This window comes from Thermobia domestica, chromosome 10 (assembly GCF_964235325.1).
Source record: "Thermobia domestica chromosome 10, izTheDome1.hap1.1, whole genome shotgun sequence".
NCBI classification, from domain to species: Eukaryota; Metazoa; Arthropoda; class Insecta; order Zygentoma; family Lepismatidae; genus Thermobia; species Thermobia domestica.
Window position 1 is genome coordinate 116,820,661 of NC_137463.1, and position 27,839 is coordinate 116,848,499.

Sequence of the window (27,839 nt, forward strand, 5' to 3'; positions counted from 1 at the left end):
ACATTAAATATTAATGATAATAATACAACAAATTAAAATTTTGTCTCATGAAATTACTATTGACTTTAATATCTGATACCCACATTAGAGCCCATCGAGTTTATTGAAGTTTGTCAGATAACCTACTGATGTTCTCAACATCAAATGATTTCGCAATCCAAGCATGGAAAATCCACAAGCCCTCGGCAGCGCGACGTGAAGTCTTCTAAGTTCAGACATCGGTTTTCACTCTGGCGGCGCGGCGAAGAAGATCCCACTAGCAGTTATGGTAAGTAAACTTTCTATTCTCTCTTAAGTTAGTTTTAACATAACAATAGCCTGAACCGGTATCCTTTGTCGGGCACACTTATAAAGAAACCGAAAGCTGCGGCAACCCTCTTGCCAGTAAGCAAAATTTTCTATTCCTTCATAGATACATCAGACTCATAAAGGAATCCTCCTTGTTAGAACGGATACAAAAACGAACCGTGTTTTAAGACTATATAAAAATGAAATAGATTTCAGTAAATATTAGACTCTGTGCGTGGTTCATTATGGAATAAATCACTACATATGGTTGCTTTTTGGTCAGAAACAGTTTTAAAAAAACGCCTTCTAAGGACGTGAAAATCAAATCCGTCTACTCACGCGAAAATTATCGGAAGACTTGGCAAAAGTATGGTATAAATGTGCCCACAAAGCTACTGTTCATGAAGCATATATACTTAAAATAACAAAATTCCAACACGCTTGTGTTCAACTTTCGTAATCATTGTTTTAACTGTGAAATAAGGACAACGAATAAAAGTTTCTTTGATCTAATCATCTCGGCTAAGAAGTTCACATTTATTAGTGCACAATACAGTTTCAGGTCGTCGATATATTATGACTACTACTCATTGAATTTTGTTGCATATTTTTCATATAGTTACACGTCTATACCTCTTAGTATCGTAAAATACAACGTACTTAAGATTGTTTATTGTAATATATTACGTAAGGTATAAAACTTCCAAATCACCACAACTTCTCGTACCATAAATATGGAATAATAGAACACTTTAATAGCAGTGTATGAGCTTACCTATTGACGGCCTGACAATAGCTGCTGGAAGATCTCCGCATTGTTCGACTAATACGTGCTCTGCCAAAGCTTTAGTGAATGTGTATGTGTTTGGGTGATCTCCAATTAACCTGCCAACATATTAATAAATAATCAACATAGCTTAGTAAGAGCTTAGTTAATAGTGTAAAAAATTATATTAAATAAGCTTCAACCTATCACACTGTTATTTTTCCTACGGGAACGTTTTCAACAATGCTAATTTTCAGAGTATTAATACTAAATTATTAAATAGTATTACGTACTTAACAGACATTTTTTTCACAAGGAATGTCTCCCAATGGTAAAATAGTTTTAGAATATCCAAAAAGTAGGTTTAGTAGATCTATTAAAGATGTGGTTTTATTTTAAAACTATAGCTGATAATGGCCACAGCTAACAAAACTATGAAGCAATGAAATTTTAATAGTTACGAATTTAGACAATGACAAAGATTGTAGATAAAGTATCTTCATTTCGATGTAGCCTATCTTTGAGAAACTTGGGTAACAGTACAAAAATAAACAGGCTATCTACAAAAATTATCACGAATGCTATAAGTAACGGAGTTTTGCCAAATTGGTAGAAACTTATTTCTTTTCAAAAACGACACTACGGTAAATTATTCAGAACGGGTGTATAAAGACTAAGAAAATATATGTACGAAAATATGTCTCACACAAAAAGTTACTTCCTGTATTACAAAGTTCCGTAGAAACTCGATAAGATAGATCATTCACTGTTGATTGTTATTTCATAAAAATCGAAAAACAAACGTATAGTGGCATATGTTAGGAACTTGATATTTCTTGCATTTATGTGCAGAATTGTATAGGATTGTTAGAGCGAGTGAAGTTCTAGTGTTTCTGAACAATTCTGAACAATGGAGCAAGTTTGTTTTTCGGAGCAGACTGTGCTTAATATTTTTGCGCTGTGTGTGAAAGTTATGCAGAAGGCATAGATAATACTGAAGGTAATAACATGTAAATATTAAAAGTATAAAAATATATATAATAAATACTAAAATAATATAAATTAGTCGTATCGACAACTAGACGGCTTAAGCTCTAGTAGCTACTTTGCTCTTTGTAGTGTCCCAGGAGTGCTAAAATTATCCAAACTGCCTAAAATTCAAGGTGGGCCTGTATAAGTGAAACTTCTAACATATTATTTAAAGATTTACACATTTTCTTATAATACGCTTTGCGTCCAAAAGATAAAAGTCCTTATTAAAAACTGTGAAGTGTTCCATTATCATGCTATTATTGTTTTATCTGAATGTTTCATTATTAGAATATCGTGAAATGACAGTTTGACCAGCTAAAACATTGAACTGACATATTTTATGTTGACATATCCTTCATGAGAAAGTCTTTTTTTTGTAAAAAAAAAAAAAAAAAAAAAGGAAAAAAGAAAAAGAAATAAAATAGCTGTATACTTAGGTGTGATGTTCTCCAAAATGGACTCATCTATCCAGTCCACGCATTTCACAATTTGGTCCGGATCGGCAGGAGGGGGGTAGACTATCTCAGCTATTTCTTGCCTATTGCAATTGCAATAGGCAGTAGAAACATGGATAAATGCCTGAAACATAAAAACAAAACTATCAACTATAATTATTTACGGAAAGGGCATTTCTATATTATTATTATTAATATGACTTGTCGATATTTTCTGACCATCGAACAGTACCCTGCAAAACAATTTTTTACAAAATAAAAGAAGCTAACAGCTAATCAACTTTCGGAGTAGAAAATCGATTCAGAAATAACAAGGTACGTCCACAAAATAAGTATACTAGGGCCCTCGCGGACAGAGGGAATTGGTTATTGCTATATTGGTCACACTGTTGCGTAGCTTAGCTCCAACCCTTTTCAGAGAGCCAAATCACGCGTCAGTATGACCAAAACTGTGGCCACGGTAACGTCTCCAGTGAAATACATGTCTACAAAATTTGCCGCCAAGTGCAAGATTCACAGTGTTATCGTTATCTCGTTGTGAAGAGAAAATCTTCGTCTGAAGTTTTTAACGAGATTAAATCAGTTTATGGCGAAGGAATTGTAAATCGTACGAGTGTGTTTAACTGGTGTCGTGAATTTAATAACGGCCGTAGTGATGTGCACGATGAGCAAAGGAGTGGAAATCTGTCGATTTTGACTGATTCACGCATTCCCCTAACCTGACACCTTCAAACTATCAAATGTTCGTCTCCTGAAGATGCACAAAGGTGGGGAAAAGTTTCAACTGACGATTCAATGAAGGTGGAGATGAAGAATTGTGCAAAAGAGGTGGCGGAAGGCTTCTTTGACCAAGGCATAAGAAAATTGATCCCTCATCTCACTAAGTGAATTCAGACGGATGGCGACTATATGAAAAATGGTTCACTGATGTAGCTATGTAAAAGTTTTGTTTTAAATATTTTTGGAAACCTACAAAAATCTAGTGCACTTATTTCCTGAATTTGCCTCGTATTAAAGACAAGGAAAAGCCAGTAGTCCATTCTGAATGTCGAGAGTAGTATTCATTTAAGCACTAACTTGAAAACAGAGCTCGACAGAGTAAATTTAAAATTGTCACCAGCAAACAGAGTAATGCGAAAGCTTCTTAGCGAACAGGTTACACAATAGAAACTAAAATTTCGTCTGTGTCCGACCATAGGAGAAACAAGCACTGCTAATACAGAAATAAATAAATAAATAGATAGTGGTTGATTGTTTCTAAAAGAATTAATGATTGAAGTATCGAAGCAAATAGAAATATACACAATAAAACATACTAAATGATCTATCCCTAGTTCAACCAAACAATATTTAAACAAATAGGCAACTTTCGAACCAGTTATTTTAAATTACTATATCAAATTGGTAACACAATATCCGATAAGATGGTCATGTTACTAATTTTTCGTGTATACTCGAAAGCACACATTGTTTCCTATCGCTAGATTTCCTTTCGCTAATACTTTGGAATTTGAACAACTTTCTTAAATAAATTAGTGTAGAAGGAATCAATTTTCGACTGAAGGTGAGTGTCATGTGATCTCATTGGTACGGTAAGGCTTAAAGTGGTTCTTGAGAAACAAATGGTATTCATTTCATCATTTTAAGTTTTTTCTGCTAATTTGTGCCTTTCCTATTCATCATGTGTATATAACATAAAAGTAGCAGGTTTTGTTCTAGCTTGGAAAAAATACTTGTGCATACAGGTTGCGGGAGAATTAACATTTGTAAAAGACAAAATATCATTTATATTTCAGAAAATTAAAACAATTGCAACAATTTAGGTAATTTCTGTTTGTGTTTCTGAAAACCACATATTTCTTCCTCCGGTGTCATTTGAAGCCACGTAGTGCTGTGTCAATATCAGGGATGATACAATCGGATATGTTATATTTGGTTAAAAGAATTACTTAGTACTAATATGATAGACAGAAACTCACTTTCCCGCAAGGATAGGAGACAGCTTTTGCGACCGAGACACAGAGGGCACTGCTCTCCAATTTGAGCCTTATTTCGTTAAAATATGTTAATTTGTTTCGAAGATATAGACTAAAACAAATTCTAGTATGTAACAATTCAGATATATGATATATTGTTGAAAGGTTCCCAAACATTTTTACACGAAATAAGAAAATTACAACAAAATTAAATAAATTAGTGGTAGAAGGAATCCATTTTCGACTGAAGGTGACCCCATGAGCAATTGTCCACCGCACATTGTCGGGCCGATCACTATTATGGCGGTATATAAGCGAATTTCGAGCGGGAACGAGGCATGATGAGGCATGAGGCATGAGGCATGAGGCACGAGGCACGAGGCATGAGGCATCGAGTCGGTTGAGTAACTACAACCACTGGCGGACCGATGACGTTTTAGACGGAGTAACCGAGAACGCGGTACTGCGACGGATGTAGCCTTCGGATCATACACTGATCGTGGTGGTTTTCCCTGCTTATGGTCGTGTGGCGGGAACGGATCGACTTTGCATTACCCACAATTCTTCATTCTTTGCGTGATGAACGTCATTTGTTCTGGTTTTCATATGAACAGAAGAGAACTTGGTAACGTCTGCTGACCTAGGATATAAGAGCAACAGGTGGCAGCACTATACTCATGTAAATATTGTCAGACAGTCCGTTGGCTTACTAAACTATTTTAGTGACCGGTTACAGCAGAACATGTACGTTATTTGTTACTTGGCAAAAATGTCAAATATACTGCCTAAGCCTTTGCTCATTGCAAACAATCAACTCAAAAATTAAAATTCTCACTGACAATTACGAGATACTTCAGATATGCTTGGAAGGTATTGCCTTCTACAGCCGTTTTCTCTTCTTAGCAACAATATATACGTTTATTTTACGCACTGGCAGGACTGGAAGGTGTCTAAGGTCTGTATGATCTTAAAACCTAACAAACCACCTTACTCCGTGACTTCATATCGACCCATACAATTAACTTTTACTTTAGGTAAACTGTTTGAAAAAATCCTGGTACGTCGTCTACATCCATATCTTAGCGAGCATAACCTACCTTCTCATCAAACAGGATTCCGGCCGCTATATAGTATCAATGACCAACTACTTCGACTTACCATTATAATAACCAATCATTATAACAAAGCATTACCGTCTTGCCTTGTACTCATGGACCTCGAGAAGGCGTTTGACCGCATTTGGCATTACGGCTTATTTTATAAACTACTGAAACTCGGAATTCCTCTTACTTATCTTCGAGTTATATTTTCGTTTATACTGAATCGTATTGCCTATGTGAATATCAATGGTACATTATCACATCCATATTCCCACCTATGCATCGGATTTACCATCTCCAGCACCTGATACATATTTGTTCCAATGTGCGGATGATACCGCTTTTCTCACGCTTGGTAAAACAATTCAGCAAATTAATGTCCACTTACGGGCTACAATTACAGCATTTCTTCAATGGTGTGATAAATGGAGACTCACTGTTAACGAAGATAAGACGCAGACGCTAGTAATTTTACCGCCCAACCGCCGCAGTAAGGTTCACCGTAACCCAAATTTGCTACGGATGCGTGTTGGTGATCATCTTCTACAGCCGACTAAAACTGTTACCTATTTAGGTATTGTTTTCGATGATAAATTGCAGTGGACAGCCCAACTCCAGAAACTTGTTGGGAAAGCAAAAAATCGATTACAGCTTTCACGCCAACTTGTGGGTCAAAACTGGGGTTTAAACTCTAAATTATTACTGAATATTTATAAAGCCTTTATGCGTAGTGTCCTCACTTTCGGTCATATAGCTTGGTGCAGAAGTTTTACAATAGATTAGAAATTCCCGAACGTCATGCTGTCAGACTCGCATTTCGCATAAGACTACCATACCCCAATGATGATCTCTATAATAAGATCGATTTTCCTCCGCTTGTCCAACACATTGCTCTCTTACGGCAAAAATATATAGCTAACTGTCTCCATTCATATACAGACATGTTTCTTGAGACCATATTTGTAGACTTGGAACAAGACTCCCAGTTCCGATACTGCTATACGCCACTCAGCATCCTCATTTCCATGTATGTTCGAGAACGTCCAGACGATCATCATCATGCAAGATTTTTCCGACGACAGCTCATTCATCATGATATACCTCATCTTTTACCATCATAGCACTGTTTCCCACAACACTAATAAGGGCTTCCCAACGTTTTTCATCAGTCTTGAGCCACCCCAAGACAGAAGACTAACCAGCATTCGTCTCACTAATTTATTTCATTGTGTTGTGATGTGATGTGCACTGCATTCATTATCATGAGCATGAATGTCGTCCATTGCAATATGCCTATATTTCACTAGCACGTTTTGATAATCATATTTTGAATATTCATTTGTTTTGATGCTTTCCTTGCACCTCTTACTATTATTTATCTAAATGCACTTATTATTCTATTATCCTACTATGTGTTAGTTTAGTTATTGTTCATGTTTATATTTTGTTTTGTTTCAAGTTTTTTATGTATTAATGTGCATATATGTGTTTGCAACTTCTTGCGTTTTAGTAATTGTTACTTACCAACATTTTCTTTAACAGCACATTGCCCAACCACAAATTCAATAAAAGTTAATTGATGCTTCCACATCCCAGCCCAAGAGAGAGGGCGAAACCCTCTAGTGGCAGTTTTTCATATTTCCATATATTATGCGACAATAAAGATTTCAACCAATCCTGTCTCCCTAAAAAAAATCTACAGCCGATACTTCCGATCGATTGCTCAATCGATCTTACTAATTCGTCCTTGGCTTTCCCAGCGAGGCATTTATGTCGCCTCGAGTCTATATTCTGGTTATTACTGTACTGTGGACGCAGTGCAGGTAGACCTGAAGTTAGGGCGAAGTGCTGTGGAGAGAATCCGGAGGGTTTCACCCGATCGATGACGCTTTTTGAATCTCATGTTTTCGCTGCGGGGTTTTGCATCCATCTGGATGGAGTCAGGTTTCCATATGGGACTACCACATCAGCCTCCTGGGCCGTCTCTCAACCCCACGTCGATGGGCAAGGTACATGACCGACAGGACACATCTGCTTCTCAAAGCAAAAGTACTGGTAGATCCCGATCACGCACACCGGACAAACATAACACTTCTGCAACTCAGCCACCGCCTAAGTGCCATCACACTGTTAGTGAATTAGAACAGTCTGTTTCGTCTATGAACCTTGACGACGCTGATGACTTTCGGACTCTACGAGAGTCTTCCAAACCTCCTCTACACTCATTCTTACTTACTAATTTTGATACCAAATTTGAGAACACCAAGCTGGCTTTCCAACAGCTCATCAAGTTCCTATCACGCGCCTCAGTCGCTCAAATTGTTCGTACACGCAATGGGATTATCTTCAAGTCCCACGATTCCACATTCTTAACCACTGTACGTAACAAGTGCAGTTTCGAAATTTTTGGCAAACATGCTCAAATGAAGCGACTTGAATCGAAGGCGTTTAAGCAGGCGCAACCTCCACGAAAACCACCGGATCTCTCAGTTGTTATTAGGGGAGTATATCCTTCCCTAAGAGGCGATGAGATTCAGGAAGAACTCACTCTCGAGGTGCACTCCATACTTAAATGCATTCGCATTAAAAGTGATCATGGATCCACATACCTTGGTGCGAGTTCTAACCAATTCCGAGACTACCATTGATTAATTGTTAACTTATTGCACTCTCATTTATGAAAAGAAGCATCGTGTAGAACCATCCAAATCACCCTCGCCTTTACCATTGAGATGTAAGCGCTGTCAAGCGTACAACTCTCATCCGACTTCAAAATGTACACAACCTAGCAAATGCGGTTGCTGTAGTGGTGCCCACGATACCAAGGCCTGCACTAACTTAGCTAAGCCACCTCAATGTTCTACATGTCCAGAGCAACACCCGACTTATAGTTATCGCTGCAAAGCAAAGCCTACAGCTGAGCCTCTAAGTCCGGAGCTAACTGTTCCGTTGCGACCTGTTTTACCACCCACTCAGCAAGCTCTACCACCACCAACTACCGACGAATGTATTACTATCCAACAACTACTCTCTTTTTCACTATAGCCTTGCAAAACATTCATCCTTTTCTTCGCCAACACATTCTCGGAGTGGTCAACCAATCTGCTTGCCTGATCTTTAAATGTTCATTTCAAGCCACCTACTCTGGCCCACATGTATATTTTCATGTTACCCCACTTGAGGAACACGCATCTCCCGAAACTTCCAACTCTGCTGCTGCACCTTAATCATGGGTATTTCGCTATTATTTGTTAATATCCGATCACTCGCCATTCAGTATACACTTTTTGAACAGCTTCTCTTAGAAGAAACCATCCAAGCCTTCCTCATCAACGAAACTCATCTCACTCCATCTATGTCGTTTAAAATACCTAGATATACATTACTTCGTTCTGATTCTACAGTAGCTGCAAGCCGAGCGAATGGGGGAGTGGCCGTTGGCTTTCATCCTTCCATTAGTCATCGCCAGTATCATCCTGCCTTGCGTAACATAGCAGAGCACCTCATTATCACCCTCTATTTTCACTCCCTTTATGTCACTTTAGCCACCATATATTTGCGCCCTGGACACCCAATCCCCGTCTCCTTTTTTCAGTATATCTATAATAACTTTAAATATTATATAATCATGGCAGATATTAATCTTCATAGCCGTTCCGATAACCAGAAACAACGCTTCGTTAACTTTATCACCAGTCATACTACAGCCCATGTCTTTGACATACCAAAACCTACTCGCCCTATCACTCAAACCACTCCAAACGTAGTGATTTCATCTGTCAACTTTTCACAACGATGTACTCTCGAGGTACTAAATACCATTGGTAGCGATCATCTACCCATCAAACTTCACATTGATCAACGACAGGCTCATACTCCTCGAATCTTACCAGAACCTCGTCGTATCCCCCGTTTTGACCAAGCAAAATGGGATGATTATCGCTCAACAATCACTGCCGATTTAGCTAATTTTGAGCCGCCTACCACAGAAGATGATGTAGAACAAATGGTTCTAACTCCATTACTTTAAGTTTTTTTCTGCTAATTTCTGGTTTGCTTTCCATCATTATGTGTAGAACACAAAAGTAGCATTTTTTCAAGCTTGAAAAAAAAATATACAGGATGAGTAACAATTAACACTTGTAAAAGACAAATTATCATTTAGATTTCTGAAAAATGAAATAATTGCAACGATTTAGGTAATTTCTGTTTGTATTTCTGAAAACTTCAGTGATGAGCGCAAGAGTCTTGCATGCAAGACCAAGATCAAGACCAAGGGGTGCAAGACCAAGACCAAGACCATACCTGAAAGACCAAGATTTGCGCAAGAGTCTTGCACAAGTACCGGTACTATTAGAATTTTTAATAGAATGTAAAAAGGAAACGGAAAAAATCATTACATATTTCACTTGAATTTCTTGATTTCAGTAAAAATGTCGCTGGAGTGAATGTGTTCCCAGTAGTTTATGCAATCAGTGTGAGTAGATCTACCCGGCATCATATAGCTACATTATGTCGTTTTCTGAATCGTTTCGTGTTTTCTGTAGTTAGTACTCGTTTTCAAGCCACACAATTGTCACTTTGCGCCATGTAAGCTTTTCTTGGTAGACAAACTGCATGTGTGGGTTTCTTTTTCGTTTTCTCCTACTTTCTACATTCCACCATTTCATTCATTTCTCATCATTACCGTCCCCCTTAGCCTCGGTGCATAATCGTGGGACGTTAAACCAGATATTTCATTTCATTTCAAAACATATTAGAGCTGTTCTTTCAAAACTAAAGACAAATGTAGTATTGAACATCAGTAATTGCGTACATCATATGTGCCGCCTACATGAGTATGGCCTTAGCTCCGAGGCTCAAGCATCCGTTCCAAATTTTTAATGTGTGCTCATAAAATTAATATCAAAATACCATTTTTATGACATTAACAAAAACTTAATGCATGTGATCGCAAGCTTGATTTCATGGCGGATGCTTATATATAAATTGAATAATTGTTTATCCATATAACTTTTAGCCTCCTTAGGTATACGGCACATCGAAGATTGAGCGATATAACATAATGCACCCATAAATAACCCATATTCATAAGTGAGAGTGATTTTGTATACACGACTCCAAAAGTGCATTACCACCTCCAATTCTCCCTTTCTTGCAATAGTAGGCAACCTAAAAATGCGGTCGTTGGGGTGGTTGAGAATTAGAAAGGCGTTGGACCAAACCTCAATTTTGATATAAATATAGCAGTGTGGCAAACTGCAAATAAGAATAAAATAAATTGTTAAGAATGACGATTTTATTATCGTGAGGGCAACGGATGACAAAAATTTACGAAATGATCTTACTTCAGCAGTTCAAACAAGACGAATGGTAAGAAATAGATATAAGAGGAAAGCAGTTTCTTCCTTTTCCAAAAAAAAATCTCTTAAAAAAAGAAAAGGTTTACATAATGTAAAATATTAATATAAAAGACTAACAGCGCAAAAACAAATATCCATACGAAACGAAAAGAGAGATAAACACAAAATAAGGGACGCCAGTAGCGTAGCAAACTTGTGGACCTCCCATACAAGAAAAGAATGGGATCCTAGTTCTAAACCCAATTGTTATATTATTATTATTATTATTATTATTATTATTATTATTATTATTATTATTATTATTATTATTATTATTATTATTATTATTATTATTATTATCCGTTTCGTTTTCAAAATTTTTGACTTTGTCTAAGAGCGTGTGCTCATATAGCGGTCATGTGTACACTTTTTGTCAATGAGCGGACTCAAATACCAAAAAAGATGGAAATCTCCGAGAGAGAGGAACAAATAAATCTTAACATAAATTGTAGGCCAAAGTTCGAAGCACTTACTTTCGACAGGTGCCTTTTTTTATGAAACAGAAAAGTTCTGGAGGCTAAGAAGTTACAGTATATAATATTGCAAACTTGCAAGTGGATTTATTAATATTGCAATTTGTTGTCTTAAAGAAATTGTCATTGGAAGACATTATTGTAAACATTAAGTTTTATTACTTCATCCATCGCAAGTCTTAGAGTCAACATCGAAAATTTAGGATGTTGAATTTAATCGATGTCGATATATTTGCGATATCGAATGTTGACATACGTCAATATCGATATCGACGATATCGATATGTCGACATATCGCACAGGCCTAGATCCGACAAAAGGATGCAATAACAATAATATACGAATATATAGAGGATGCTTGAAACATTCATTAAATCACTTTTAAAATTAATACGAAACTTGGTGGTCAAATAAAATACCCGAGTTCCAAGAAGAAAGAAAAAAACGAAAAAGAAAGAAAGAGAAATAAATGAATGTTATTTTACTGCTGAACTTCTACCAGAAACACCCTATATTAAAAATCCAAACTTTATCGTAATGAAAAGTTAAAAATGTTCAAAAGGAAAATTGGGTGTTTCTTATAGATGTAGCAGACCTTGCATGTTTCAAATTTCAAATGTGAATAAAACACATTGAATTATAGGATGGAAACAAATGTTGTGTCAAACTGATAGAAATAAAATATTGTTTTGTAATAACCTAAGAGGGGAAATTTTCTAGTCATCTCCGAAGATTTATCTGTTCCGAACATGCAGTGTCGATTTCATCTATCGCGGATATAGCGTTGCTCGTGTGGTATGAGAGATAGATTCTTCACGCTTACTTTGTTAAAAAATAACTTGGGTGTGAACAGGATTTGAACTTAGTTTAGATAATTGCGCTACTTATAAGTCCGCTACCTTACCTCTACACTATCACGCCATATAAAACCAAACCCCAAATATTACTAACTTCAGCTTTGGAACAAACCGGCTACTTCTTGTAAGGTTATTTACATCAAAATGCACAACGAAATTCATTTATTCGACGATCTACAGACAAATTAGTGCCCACTAATAAGGGAAATAACATATAATCCAGGAAAAATTACAGAAATAATAACATATTATGCAGTAATTTAGCAGTGCAAGTTCAAAAGTAGGCGATAATAATAATAATAATAATAATAATAATAATAATAATAATAATAATAATAATAATAATAATAATAATAATAATAATAACAGAAATAACATATTATTGAAGAAATTTCGACGTGCCTGAAGTTGGCCCCCCACCTCTCCCAAATTACACCAAACATTGCACATCGTTAGTGCATCGTTAGTGCACTAAGAAATAACGTTAGTGCTATCAGCGTTTACGAGATATTGAAGATTTTTGGTGGGGAACCAACTTCATATGAAGTTAACCCCCCACCCATCTTTATGCAGACAGATTTTCACAAAACTTAGCACATCGTTAGTGCATCGTTAGTGCACTTAAACACACTAAGCACTACCGTTAGTGCTACCATATTTTGGGATTTATTCAAGATTTTCGGTGGGGGGGGCAACTTCAGAAATATCAAATTCTATACAAATAGAGGTAGAAACATGGGGTTAACGGCAATCGTTAGTGCATTGTTAGTGCACATAAAAGCACTAAGCACTAACATTAGGGCTACAATATTTTGGGATTTATTCAAGATATTTGGTGGGGGGCTATCTTCAGAAATATCAAATTCTATACAAATAGAGGTAGAAACATAGAACTAACAGCAATCGTTAGTGCATCGTTAGTGCACTTAAACGTACTAAGCACTATCGATAGTGCTACCATATTTTGGAATTTATTCTAGATTTGCGGTGGGGTGGGCAACTTCAGTAATATCAAATTCTATACAAATAGAGATAGGAACATAGGGTTAGCGGCAATCGTTAGTGCATCGCTAGTGCACTTAAAAGCACTAAGTACTAACGTTAGTGCTACCATATTTTTGGATTTATTCAAGATTTTTGGCCTGGGCCAACTTCAGAAGTATCAAAATCCATACAAAGTGTCAGTACTTTCAGGAAGCACTAACGAATGCACTAATTACTTTGTTAGTGCTTGAAGTGGGCGAAAATTCACGCTGACCAGCAAAGATATTTTACTTGTAGCACCTACGCTAATTAAGCACTAACGTTAGGGGTTGGTGCACGAAGAAGCACTAAGGATGCACTAAGGATTGTACTAGAAGTAATCGTTAGTGCTTTTTAATTTGGCAGAAATTTGACACAGTGAAAAACTCCCCTTAAATTTTTTATGTGAGTTTCCTGAGATGTAACTGGCCATAACTACACTAATAGTGAAGCACTAACAAAAGTAAAAGTATTTTCTAGAAGCAGGAACGATGCACTAACGAACGGCTCTATTTTTCGTTTTTGGTTGAAGTGGGGGCGCCAAGTTCATGTAGGCTTCCAAAGGTTTTTTTACTTGAAGGACCTACATAATGAAGAACTAACGTTAGGTGTTAGTGCACTAAGAAGCACTAACGATTTCACTAACGAAGAGGTTATTAGTGCTTTTAATTTTGGCGGAAATTTGACGCAATGAAAAATTCCCCATGAATTTCTTATGAGACTTTGTTGCATATAATTGGCCATATCTACATCAATAGTTAAGCATTAACGGAACTATGAGTGTTTTGCAGAAGCGCTAACGATACATTAACGAATTGACTTATTTTTCGTTAGTGCCTGAAGTGGGAACCAAGTTCACGCTGGCCCGCAAAGGTTTTTTTTTACTTGTAGCACCTACACTAATGAAGCACTAAACTTAGGTGTAGGTGCACTAGGAAGCATTAATGTTACAAGTAAAGAAAACTTTCGAAATTAGCGTGAACTTAGCCCCACTACAAGCACTAACGAAAAAATTAGTTTTATTCGTTAGTGCATTGTTAGTACCTCTAGAAGATACAAGTAGTTTCGTTAGTGATTCACCATTAGTGTGGATATGGCCAATTGTAAGTCACAAAACTCCCATAAGGAACACATGGGGAATTATTCATTATATCAAATTCCCATCGCATTCAAAAGCACTAATTACCTCTGTTAGTTCAATTATTAGTGCATCTTAAGTGCTTTTTAGAGCACAAACACCTAACGTTAGTGTTTCATTAGTGTAGGTGTTACAAGTACAAGGACCTTTGGGGAAGTCAGCGTGAATTTCGCACCCTAATTTAAGCACTAACGGAAAAAATAGTTCCATTTGTTAGTGCTTCTATAAAGCACTAACAATTTCGTTAGTGCCTCACTATTAGTGTAGTTATGGCCAATTACATATCACGAGACTCACAAGAAATTTATGGCAATTTTTTTATTGAATCGAATTTCCGCCAAATTTAAAATTACTAATGATCTCTTCTAGAGCAATCGTTAGTGCATTGTTAGTGCTTCTTAGTGCATCTACACCTAAGGTTAGTGCTTCATTAGTATAGGAGCTACAATTAAAATACCTTTTGAGGCCAGAGTGAACTTAGCGCCCCCACTTGAAGCACTAACTAAAAACTGAGTGCCATTCGTTAGTGCATTGCTAATGCTTCTAGAAAACACTAACAGTTTCGTTAGTACTTCAATATTAGTGTAGTTATGGACAATTACATGTCACGAAACTCCCATAAGAAATTTATTGGGAATTTTTAATTGCATCAAATTTCCGCCAAATTCAAAAGCACTAATGATATATTCTAGTGCAATTGTTAGTGGTTCTTAGTACACCAACCCCTAACGTTAGTACTTCATTAGTGTAGGTGCTACAAGTACAATATCTTTGGAGGGCACGGTGAACTTGCCCCAACTTCAAGCAGTAACAAAAAATTAATGCCATTCGTTAGTGGATTGTTAGTGTATCTAGAAAGCACTAAAGATTTGTATGGACTTTGATATTTCTGAAGTTGACCCCCCACCAAAAATCTTGAATAAATCCCAAAATATGGTAATGCTAACGTTAGTGCTTAGTGCATTTAAGTGCACTAGCGATGCACTAACCATTGCCGTTAACCGCATGTTTCTACGTCAATTTGTATAGAATTTGATATTTCTGAAGTTGCCCATCCCACCGAAAATCTAGAATAAATTCCAAAGTATTGTAGCACTAACGTTAGTGTAAGTGCTTTTAAGTGCACTAACGATGCATTAACGATTGCCGTTAACTCTATGTTTCTACCTCTATTTGTATAGAATTTGATATTTCTGAAGTTGGCAACCCCAACAAAAATCTTGAATAATCCCAAAATATGGTAGCATAAAAGTTAGTGCTTAGTGCGTTTAGGTGCACTAACGATGCACTAACGATTGCCGTTAACTCTATGTTTCTACCTCTATTGTATAGAATTTGATATTTCTGAATGGCAACCCCAACAAAAACTTTGAATAAATCCCAAAATATGGTAGCACTAACGTTAGTGCTTAGTGCGTTTAAGTGCACTAACGATGCACTAACGATTGCCGTTAATTCTATGTTTCTACCTCTATTTGTATAGAATTTGATATTTCTGAAGTTGGCCCCCCACCAAATATCTTGAATAAATCCCAAAATATGATAGCACTAACGGTAGTGCTTAGTGTGTTTAAGTGCACTAACGATGCACTAACGATGTGCTAAGTTTTGTGAAAATCTGTCTGCATAAAGATGGGTGGGGGGCTAACTTCATATGAAGTTGGCCCCCCACCAAAAATCTTCAATATCTCGTAAACGCTGATAGCACTAACGTTAGTTCTGAGTGCACTAACGCGCACTAACGATGCACTAACGATGTGCAATATTTGGTGTTATTTGGGAGAGGTGGGGGGCCAACTTCAGGCACGTAAAATTTCGCCGTACAAGTTCAAAAGTACGCGAATAATAATAATAATAATAATAATAATAATAATAATAATAATAATAGACAAGAGTACTGTTAACGTGAACAATTATATTATTATTATTATTATTATTATTATTATTATTATTATTATTATTATTATTATTATTATTATTATTATTATTATTCGCGTAATTTTGAACTTGCACGGCGAAATTTCTTCAATAATATGTTATTATTTCTGTAATTTTTCCTGGATTGTATGTTATTTCATTTATTAGTTTGCACTAATTTTTCCCCACTTCGTCGAATAAATGAATTTAGTCTTATCGTACCTGAAATAAGTCCTTGGACAGATTACGGCGACTGCTGAGGAACCAAATGAAATATATGAAAATTAAACCTGTCATATCTGTAGTTTCATGTGGAGAAGAAACTAAATTGTGAACCAAACGTTTAAGAACAACTCAAGATATTAATATAAACTATGCCAAAGATTATTAACTTATAGCGTCATAAAAGATATACGAAAGACGTTTTGAAACGATGAAAAATAACGTATGACTTTGTAACCGGAGACAAAGATATCTAATGAAAACACAATAAAGACGATACGTTTACCACTTAGTGTTCGTGGTTCAGTGGTCAAGGCGCCTTGCCAGTAGTCTGGTGGTTCTCGGATCGGATCCACGTCAGGTAGTATTATTTTTTTACTTTAGGATTTTTTTGGTGCCGATTGATCGGTGATGACACATGTTTTATTATCTTAAGATATTTGAATACTCGGATGTTTCCATACTTGAACTATGAAATCTTCAGGAATAATAATAGTTTAATAATAAACTAATAATAATAATAATAATTATCTTGTAGAAGATTAAAAGTTAGAAGCTTATCATCCCTCAGGCCATACCATTATAAACAGAAACGTGACTTTAGGCAAGAATATTTCGGTTTTCCTTAATGTTGCCAGCGAGAAGAGGAATTTCTCATCTCGTTTCTAAAAGAAAACAAACAACATCAAGACGAGGATTAACATTTTACATTCGAGACGGGACAAGGCTAACTCAAATTATCGTCTTGCTTTGGAGATGGAATGGAGACGGGATGAAAACTATCGAAAACATTTCTCGTCTTATCTCGATTCTCGAAATAATATATGTCAATTCTTTAAATAACAATTGCTCTATAGACTGAATCTTATACTCAATTTTGTTACTTCGAATTTCGGAGCTCATCGAATTATGGTATGTGTAGGTAGTTTTGTAGCAAAGCTTTTATAATTAACTTTGTATACCCTAAAACTTATATTATTATATACCTTACCCTTCAGTGATATTAAGTTATTTTTATTATATTTATTTTCCTTAAGACGTACAGTAGAAAACTTTCTACATGAAACTTTAATGGAACGCTTTAGTTTAAAATTTGGATAGTTGTAGAGGTGTATCTTAGAGGTACAGACCCCCTCCCCGAAATCCGCACTTTTCTGAAGTTTTGCCTAATTTTAGGGCAACTTTAAAAATTTTAATACCATTATTATAATAATAATTATTATTTATTATTACTGACATTTTGTGAATTTAATGGTTCACCTTGTTCTACCCAGCTCCCGCCCAGTGGGCAATGTGCTGAACAAACTCCGTGTGAGTAGGTTTTCGCAGGGCTCTGTTTCCTGCCATTTTTTATTCCACTATTTCTTTCATTCTCATCATTGACGTCTCCTTTAGCTTAACCGGCATAACTATGGAACGTAAAACTTAAAAACAATTTTTCTTACTGCTCTTGTGAGTCAGTAGCAATACTTTCTACATGAAATTTTCCAGGAAACCTTCGTCTTGAACTTAATTTTCTGTTTTAATACCTTCCTTCAAGTTCAGTCTCATCACCCCCTCTCTCCCTTTCCTTTCACCATACCCTCTAGCACGTCCCTTATAATATAGTTCCTCCTCAGCCAATGTTACAACCTCTTCCTTCTCTTAATTTCATTTAAAATTTTCTTTTCTCTCACACTGCTACTATTTCTAACACCTTCTCACTCGTTTTCCATTCAACTCAGCTAATTCTCTCCTTTCTTCCCATGCCCACGTTTCGAAAGCCTCCATTCTTTGGTCTTGGTTTTGGTCTTGCATTTGCTCATCATTAAACTACCATATTTCTTCCTCTGGTGTCATTTGAAGCCACATAGTGGTGTGTCAATGTCAGGGATGATGCAATGTACACTATCATCATCTTACACGAAAGTAAACTGTATTACCTTTAGAAACATACCTCGTATTTCCGTTACTATTGGCGCATTGTAGAATTTATTATCCCTTGGGTCTATATTCAGAGTAAAATTTACCTATGAAAAGCGTAAGATTTCTTAAAAGCAAAACTTGCAAGACTCTTGCAAGCAAGACCAAGGGTTCCAGTGCAAGACCAAGACCAAGACCACCCACACATATTTCTTCCTCAGGTGGTATTTGAAGCCACATAGTGGTGTATCAATGTCAGGGATGATGCAATCGATATGTTATACTTTGAAAAAATAATAAATTAGTACTAATATGATAGACAGAAACACTTTCCCGCAAAGAAAGGGGACAGCATTTGCAACCGAGACACAGAGAGGGCGCTGCTCTCCAATTTCAGTCTTATTTAATTAAAATATGTTAATTAGTTTCGAAGATATAGACTGAAAGAAATTCTAGTACGTAACAATGCATAACAATTTAATATTATATAATGACATATGATATATTGTTGAAAGGTTGCCAAACAACATTTTTACACGAAATAAGAAAATTATAACAAAATTAAATAAATTAGTGGTAGAAGGAATCCATTTTTGACTGAGGGTGAGTGTCATGTGATCTCATTGGTACGGTAAGGATTAAAGTGGTTCTTGTAGAACAAATGGTACTAACTTAATTATTGTAAGTTTTTTCTGTTAATTTCTGCTTTTATTTCCATCATGATGTGTATAACATAAAAGTAGCGAGTTTCGCTCTGGCTTGGAAAAAATATATACAGGTTGCGGGAGAATTAACATTTGTAAAAGACAAAATATCATTTAGATTTCAGAAAAATGAAACAATTGCAACAATTTAGGTAATTTCTGTTTGTATTTCTGAAAACTCCACATGTTTCTTCCTCGAGTGTCATTTGAAGCCACATAATGGTGTGTCAATGTCAGAAATGATACAAGTGAATAATATGTTATATTTTGGAAAAATAATAAATTAGTACTAATATGATAGACAGAAACTCACTTTCCCGCAAGGACAGGGGACAATTTTTGCAACCGAGATACAGAGAGAGCGCTGCTCTCCAATTTGAGTCTTATTTCTTTAAAATATGTTAATTAGTTTCGAAGACATAGGCTAAAACAAATTCTAGTATGTAATAATGCATAACGATTTAATATGTATATAATGACATATGATATATTATTGAAAGGTTCCCATACAACATTTTTACACGAAATAAGAAAATTATAACAAAATTAACGTAGAAAGAATTCTGTCTACATTACTAAAAGTTGTATTAAATTTGGTCAGTTTACTCCGTAGTTATTGGTACTGGTAATGCGGGAACAACTTTGCTTTCCACTATAAAAGTTTAATTTGAATCCCATGGTATGTTGTTTGTCTGTCTTAGTGTACGATCACTATGTGCTGTATCAGAAAGAATAATAAGTTTTCTAAAGTGTTGTAAGTACATCATTTCATAAAGAACGTTAATCGTCTGTATTTTTTTAAAATAAATTTTCTGATAAGAGTATCTTAATTTGCCTCAATAACGGATTCTGAAATTCCCTTCAACTTATAGTTGGCATTCTTGTCTTCTGTGCTGAAAAGTCAAATTCGGTTCCTAATTCGGAACCCTACTTTTGGGCACCAAAAAATTCACTAAGTTAAAATTGGTATGTATCTATGTGATCATTACAAGTCATATTTGGCTGTATCCATTGTAAACAAATTGCTAACGCGCATGTTTTCATATGACAATATCAGGAAATAAATAAATAAGTAATAAATTAAAAATTGAAATGCAGCTGTACGTATTCGTTTGTAAAACTGTTAAATCTATATTTAATTGGAATTTTCTGCATCTTTTTTAATTGTAATAAAAATGATCATATTTTCAACACACATTAAATCAAACATTTTGATTAAGCAAAGGCGATTTTAGACAACTTTTATCCCACAATATAACTTTATTTTGATAATTTTCCTCAATTATTCGGATTTCACCGGAAACTCATTAAACTGGATAATTGGAGTTCCATTGTATTTATACAAATGAGGAGCGTATTTTCGAAAGGGAATATTTCCATTCCCCCTCCCCCTCAAAATTCATCTTTAATGGTTTCTGAGTCTTTGGAATGAGCTCTGTCGGATTACGCAAGACAGTTTAAACTGACGGGAAGCATTTTAGTAGAAATCAGAATATCAAGTTACTCGTTTCTATCAAAAGGGAATATGTCCATCTCGCTCATTTACTTTAACTTGCTGTAAAATTAATTATAGAACATTTTATTTCAAAGATTCGGAAACGGGTAAAGGTGAACTTTGAAGAAAGAAATAACTGAAAATGAGATGTTCCCTTTTAAAAGCTCCTCAAATATCCTCGATGATTCATACAGTTATCACTTCAAATGCTGGTGGCAACAAAGATTAAATTAGAAATAGTATTAAGTATTGACAGCAGAACGAGATGTTTATCTCCGCTTGGAATCGTTTCGATACAAGATTTACTGTTTACACTGTTGCTATATTTATTTGTAAGTTCTGTGATGTGAACATTGTTTTATTTATTTATTTATTTTAATATGATAGAAGGAAATATGCAATACTTCAACTGAAATCAATTCAAAACATCATACTACAATTTAGCTTTCTATTTCTCAAATTTACTTAATGTTGCCTTACCTCAATCTTGCGCATCTTCTTGCATAGCTCCACAAGACTTTTGGTCCCGCTGATGTTCATGCCGACCGAAAGTTTGAGAGCCTCATCGAATTTCACGGTAGCTGCCGAATGAAACACAATTGATACATTCTCCATCAGAATCTTCTGGTCAGCAGGACTAATGCCCAGTTCCGGTAAGCTGATATCTCCACTGATGGGGACGAGTTTATTTAAAGCTTCGGGTTGAGCGTTACGGACATGGTCGAAAATCTTAATTCAGAAAGAGAAAATGAATTATAAGTACATTCAAGACAAAACCGAATATCATTAAACTTAATACAATACTTAATTTATCTAATACCACAAATATGATTATTTGTAAGATGAGCAAATGACGCGCAATGAAAATGGTATGCATATTACATGGCTTTCAAATGATGAGTTTAGCTATTTACAGTGACATGTTACATCCACTTAGCAGTGCATACTGCGCAGCTTCTTGTCAGAAAGAAGTTCCTGATAGTAGACGCTTATTGGTAAAACATCACCTACAGTAGATACAATATCTTTTATCCTCAACTTCAAATTAAAAAAAAAAAAATGTAATAATTTTTGAGTGTATTTAAAATCGTTAAAATCGCATTCTGCTACAACATAGCAGTTTTAATTTTATTAAAGATAAAAAGTGTGTTAGTGAAACTTTTTATATAGTTTAGCATAATGTAATTTTGTAGCACATCATTAGGGCAACCCAAAAGCATAAAAAGCATAACAGCAATTTACACATATGGTTGGTACCTTGAACATGGTTGTGGTTGTTTAAGGGTCCAGAAGCAACTAAGTTTATAAGCATAATAAAACATAATTTTAGAAAATAAAGCATAAAGCATAATTTAGAATATATAGCACAATTCTTGGAAAGTTAGTTGGTAAGGTAAATTTTAGACTTTCAGTCAAGCAGCTATTGCGTAGAGATTTTTTATCGTAGGATCATGGTTCATATATCACTTTGTTCAGAATGAAGCAGTGTTTTCAACTGTGCCAGTCAAGTTTCCCTAATATGTACCTAAGGGAATAAAATTCCCGCCCAAAATTGGAAAAAGGATTTTTTTTAAAAAAAAAGTCCCCTTTTCCCTCCAGGTTTTCCCTTCCGGTACACGACACGGACATACAAATGTTACCAAAAAAAACTTATCTTCATTTCGAACAGAACGAGGTATGAATCATGATCCTGGGGTAAATAGTCTTGGTGCTAAAATTCATTTACTATTTTTTCCCGACTCAGTTTTTCCTAATAACTACTAATCTATTGTTGTTCAATAAGCTCTAGTGTCAAGACTCTTTATCGTAGGATCATAGTTTGTACCTCATTGTGTTCGTAATGAAGCAATGTTTCCAACTGTATCACTCAAATTTGCTTATTATGTACCAGAAATGGACAAATCCTACTCAAATGAGGAAAAAGAGATTTTTGTCAGGGAAAAATTACTTTTTCGGAAATTTGTTCCCCCAGGTACATGATAGCTCCACGTGAATGGCACAGTTTGAAACGTTGCTTCATTGCAAACAAAATGAGGTACGAACCATGATCCTACAATGAACTCTTGACACTAGAATCTATTGAATAACAATACATTAGTGATTTACCCAAAATGGGGAGGGAAATTTAGTAAATCAGCTCTAGCAGCAAGACTATTTATTCTAGGATTATGGTTTATTTGCATTGTACAAGTCAAATCGGTGGACGTTTCCTTCTCAAGGAAACTAATCAGATGTTGCCTTTTGGTGTCTTTGTTTCCTTCTACATTCTGCAGAACTTGTAGAAGCCTCCTTCGTGTTGTTTTGTATAATATTTCGGGAATGACAAGGAAAAACAGTCATTATCCTAAATACTACTTGCAACAATATTATCCTACTCACATACAAATATGCTTTTCAAACCAAATCGGGCAAAAACGGGCAACATTTGGTCTTTTTCTCTAACAGATAACATCTCTTACTATTACATCCAGCACATAATAGAACTGGACTCGGCTGGACTCAAAAGAAAACTCTACATGAAATTCAATATCAAGTATACATATTTTGGTTTTCGATCTGATTTTATTTATCCACATATTGACTAGTACATGAAAGCATATTAGAGTTCTATGTATGTGTCACGAACGACGAATGGATAACAATGTTCTGCACAATCATTATTGACACCTAACGACGAAACATTATTTTTTCACATCATGAAGTTTGCGTCCGCTACTGGGATGGATACATGGCCTTCTTCCACCGACTTTAATGTTTCACATTGGTACTAACTGTAGACCCAACTCTTAGGAGCTGCACGAAAACCTACCTGTTTCTGCAAACCATACATCTTTCCTTATTAAATCTTAAGTTCTTTCACATTTATGATAATTTCGAATTTTGAGGTTTTGGCCAGGTTTGGAGGGTGTCTGGACCACTGTGGGGTGGAGCGAAATGGGGGATCGATTATCAAAAGTTTTCCAATTAAATAGCGCTAGGTGTCAAAAGTTATGTATTGACTAGTATAACATTCGTGATTTTTTTTTCATATTTTTTTACTTCATCTTCATTCCCCACAAGAGCCTTAAATGTTCGCAACTTTTATAAAAATTAGAATTTTTTTGCAAGTATTGAATTTTTTTCAAGCTGCCGAATGAAATCGAACTAGGTGACAAAAGTTACATAATGACTAGATTGACTACACTATTCATAATTTTGAAAATAATTTGTATCTTCATTCCCCGCATGGGCCTGAAATTTTGCAATTTTAATGGTATATTCTAAGGCATATTCTAGGTAGATTTCCGATCATCCTCCCAACCCATCCACACTACCTTTTGAAGTTATCTTTTTAACTCTTTAACTCGTTGGTTCCTATTCAGATTTTGTTTCGAATGTGGGCATAATTGACCTATCCAAAAGGCTTGCTCTGATAAATCCATCTCGAGCTAAGACACCACACACTTCAGACGAAGCTTCGGTAACAGTTTTAACGTATCTCTCGAGTGCTTGGGTATAGCATAGCAATTGGAAAACAGGCTGAAGGACACATGAACCTTCTGTTACACATTTCTGTAGATCCTCCTCTGACAAATGGCTCGTCAGGGGTGGCTCGGTTACTTCGTGTTCCTGCCAATTGATTAGGTCAATGTAATCCTGAACACTAAAGTGTATTGCTGGAATACTGAACTTGCGTCCAGGGGCTCTTTGGTTTGAACTTTTTGACCTTGCGTCAAGAATTCTACGCATAGTTCTCGAGTATGCTTTCAGCTACATCAACATTAATGGAATATGCTTTCGATCATCAGTGAACATAGAAACCAGTAAATTATCCGGATACGCGAAGAAACCATGCGCTGAATTGTCCTAGTTCAATGCTTAAGTACTGTGAAAAGGCTATAGTAGAATATAAGTTCACAGGAGGATCCTTGATAGTAGGATTACAATTAATGTAAAACCACATCGGAGCATACACTTTCATCATGAATGTAACTAACTCCTTCAAGTTCGAAGATAGGTCAATAGTGCTAATATACACTCTAAGCACTCTGTTGGCTGTAGTGATCCATCTTGCATGGAATAATTTTCCAGGACTTTTTGATGCAAGATTCGGTGAACAGAGATTGCTTTTAAAATATACCACAATATATATATCTTTGGTCTGCGCTAAGGTTTGTGACGTCTTTTTCTTTCATGGTCGGAAACTTTCTTCAATTGCGTGAAAATTAACGATTGGTAAATACTCACAGTTGGTTCAATATTTCCTATTATTCCAGAGAATTTTTGAGGACCTATTATTGCGCCATCTAAATGCTCTAGAATATACCATAAAAATTGCAAAATTTCAGGCCCTTGCGAGGAATTATGATGCAAATTATTTTGAAAATCATGAATGGTGTAGTCAATCTAGATATTATGCTCCTTTTGTTATCTAGTTGGATTTCATTGGGTAGCTTGAAAACTTCAATATTTTCAAAAAATTCAAATTTTCATTTTAAAAAAGTTGCAAACGTTTAAGGCTCTTGCGGGGAATGAAAAAGTACAAAAATTATTTTAAAAATCACGAATATTATACTAGCCAATACACAACTTTTGACACCTAGTGCTATTTAACTGGACAATTTTGATTTTTTTTTCCGCTCCACCCTAATAGTTATTCTTGGGGATGAGTTTTCCCAGCTTGAGCTTGTCCAGTTCCAAATTTCAGTTTTGAGACTTCGAACAATTGAGTTTTTCCCATGCCAGATATCTTTACAGGTAGGCGATCGACGGTTTCATTTCCTCTTATGTCTACTACAACTTTGCTATCCCAATGGACAACGAGGTTGCTTTATGATGGCAGCTGACTCAAACCGTTTGCTTTAGTGACAGTATTAGCATCAGTAATTGCTTCCATTAATTCATGTTTCGTTGCTTCTTCTTTGCTGTCTTGGTTTCCTTTTAACTAAGAGTTCTGTCCACTGACACAATAGGCCTACAACAACGCCGTACCTCTTACCTCTGAGCAACGAGAAAGTCCTTGTCTTCCTTATTTTTGATTAGTTCAAGAGCATCCTCATGTGCTACATTAAATAAATTGTTCAAACATGAAACAAATCTAGCTCCATTCTCTTTCTGGTTGGCAGATTTTCGGTTCTTGCTTTTCTTTAAATTTACCCCAATGTTTCGAGTTTCACAGTTACATGCTTTTCCTCATGAATTGGAGTACGAGCCTTTTCCCAAAATTGTACAGTTTCTCGTATCACATCTACACTATCATTTTGTTAAAGATTAGATGATGGTGAAAAGATACACGCAAAATATCGCCATTCAAAGGTAGCTTACTTCCAGTCAGAGTTTCCTTATCTGTTCCTAGTAAATAAAGTCTAGTCTTATTTCTAATGGCTTCTGCCATGACAGTAACGAAGTACATATCAACTACATCTCAAATTCACTATCACACTACAGTCCAAGCCAACACTGCACCACCACATTTCTAGCTTTTGTTCTGGTAAACAAATGGGAACAATCAGCTGCTATAATTCGGGTATTATCAGCTTACTGCTACCAAATGTCTCGCTGATTGTGGTGTTCCTGTGTTATAATCTTTGAACAATTGAAATGTGAGATCCGCCACTGAAAGACAAATGAGTGCGACTGCAACTTATCAATTGAGATGAAACCACGTTATTTTTTGCTCAACTTGTAACGTAGGTGGGAACAAATTCGTCATTGCAGGAGTATGTTTAACATTTGTAAAGTATACATTGTTTCCAATGGCATGTTAAATACAAAATGCAATGGATGCATGAAAGGGAAAGAAATACCAATATAACACGATAAGACATACTTTGTTGATCATTGTTGGAACATTTCCTACAATGGAATGGTTGATTTGTGGTAATTAATGACATGGACTTGATGTAGGAGAACAAATGCCAAAAAAAAAAAAAAAAAAAAAAAGTATCGCATTGTCAATACAACGACAATTTTGTTAACTTGAAGTCGCTTGCGCAAGCTTTAAATATTGAGCTATTGATATGAAAGGGCCTTTCCTAGTAAGGTACTGAAATCGGCCCTTGATCCAAATTGGGTAGCTATTGACCCAAAGGTTACCCTTGACCTAAAACTACCTTTAAAAAATTTTGACCCCTACTCCCTCCTCTTACCGAATTATCGTATAATACATGCTCAAAATTGAATATTTTAAAATTTTTGTAGGAGTGGTCGAAAAATTTTGAGTTTCACAACTTGTAGATACTATCTACATGTAAATGTGCAATTTTTTTCAAAACCATCGATGCGTATTTTTTTTGTGTGTGTGTGTGTTGAAAACTTCAAAAAATTGTAGGAAAAAAATTTGGGGGGGACACGTCGCTGATTTTTTGATTAAAAAAATTGTTGTACCCTTAGTTACAACATATATTTTTTTCGGAGCCTGAAAGTGATGGCAACATTGTCAAAAAAAAAAAAAATAATAATAATAATAATAAAACTGAAAATAAACGTAAACAATCCTTTGTCAGAATTCATAATTTTTATTTCTCTTGCGTTCCTTTCGCTTTTGTCTTTCTTCGGCTGGTTCGATTGTGTTTATTTCGGAATAGAAAAAGTAAATATATCTCCGTAACAGTGCTTCCACTTCAACCGACTCTTGCACAATGAAGTTACATACACTCCGCGTCGGCTCCTCGTAACTATCAATGCTTGTTTCACTGGCCGCATACAGTGGCGCTCTCTACTGCGAGCTGTGTAACTTTGTTGTACAACAGTCGGTTGAAGTGGAAGCACTGTTACGGAGATATATTTGGTGTATCTATTCCGAAATGGACACAATCGAAGCAGCCGAAGAACGGACAGAAGATGCCCCAGGAGACATGCAAGAGGAACTTAGTGAATTGCAATGGAACTTATGAACTGAATTCAAAGGAAATTTAACAGTATGAATTTAACTTGATATAATTTTACTCTCAATATATGAAAGAAACAGAACTCCCTGTTCTGTATAATCATGCTCTTTTTATCGCATCATTATTCGCTACCATTCACGAGTATGCATGTGAGCAGCTGTTTTACAGAATGAAGAACGTGAAATCAAAGAATCGACTGACCAACACACATCTTGAAAAA

At 35.7% G+C, this 27,839-nt stretch overlaps 1 protein-coding gene across 1 annotated transcript in view; it reads right to left on the reverse strand.

Moving 5' to 3' along the window:
* LOC145662671 (putative fatty acyl-CoA reductase CG5065) overlaps positions 1–27,839 on the reverse strand; it is a 154,203-nt gene that overhangs the window by 39,106 nt on the left and 87,258 nt on the right. Inside the window, exons 3-5 of the mRNA XM_081728484.1 lie at positions 21,231–21,479; positions 2,520–2,665; positions 1,064–1,173 (exon numbers count right to left, since the gene is read on the reverse strand). Coding sequence (XP_081584610.1) covers positions 1,064–1,173; positions 2,520–2,665; positions 21,231–21,479 — 505 coding nt within the window. The remainder of the gene's footprint in view (positions 1–1,063; positions 1,174–2,519; positions 2,666–21,230; positions 21,480–27,839) is intronic.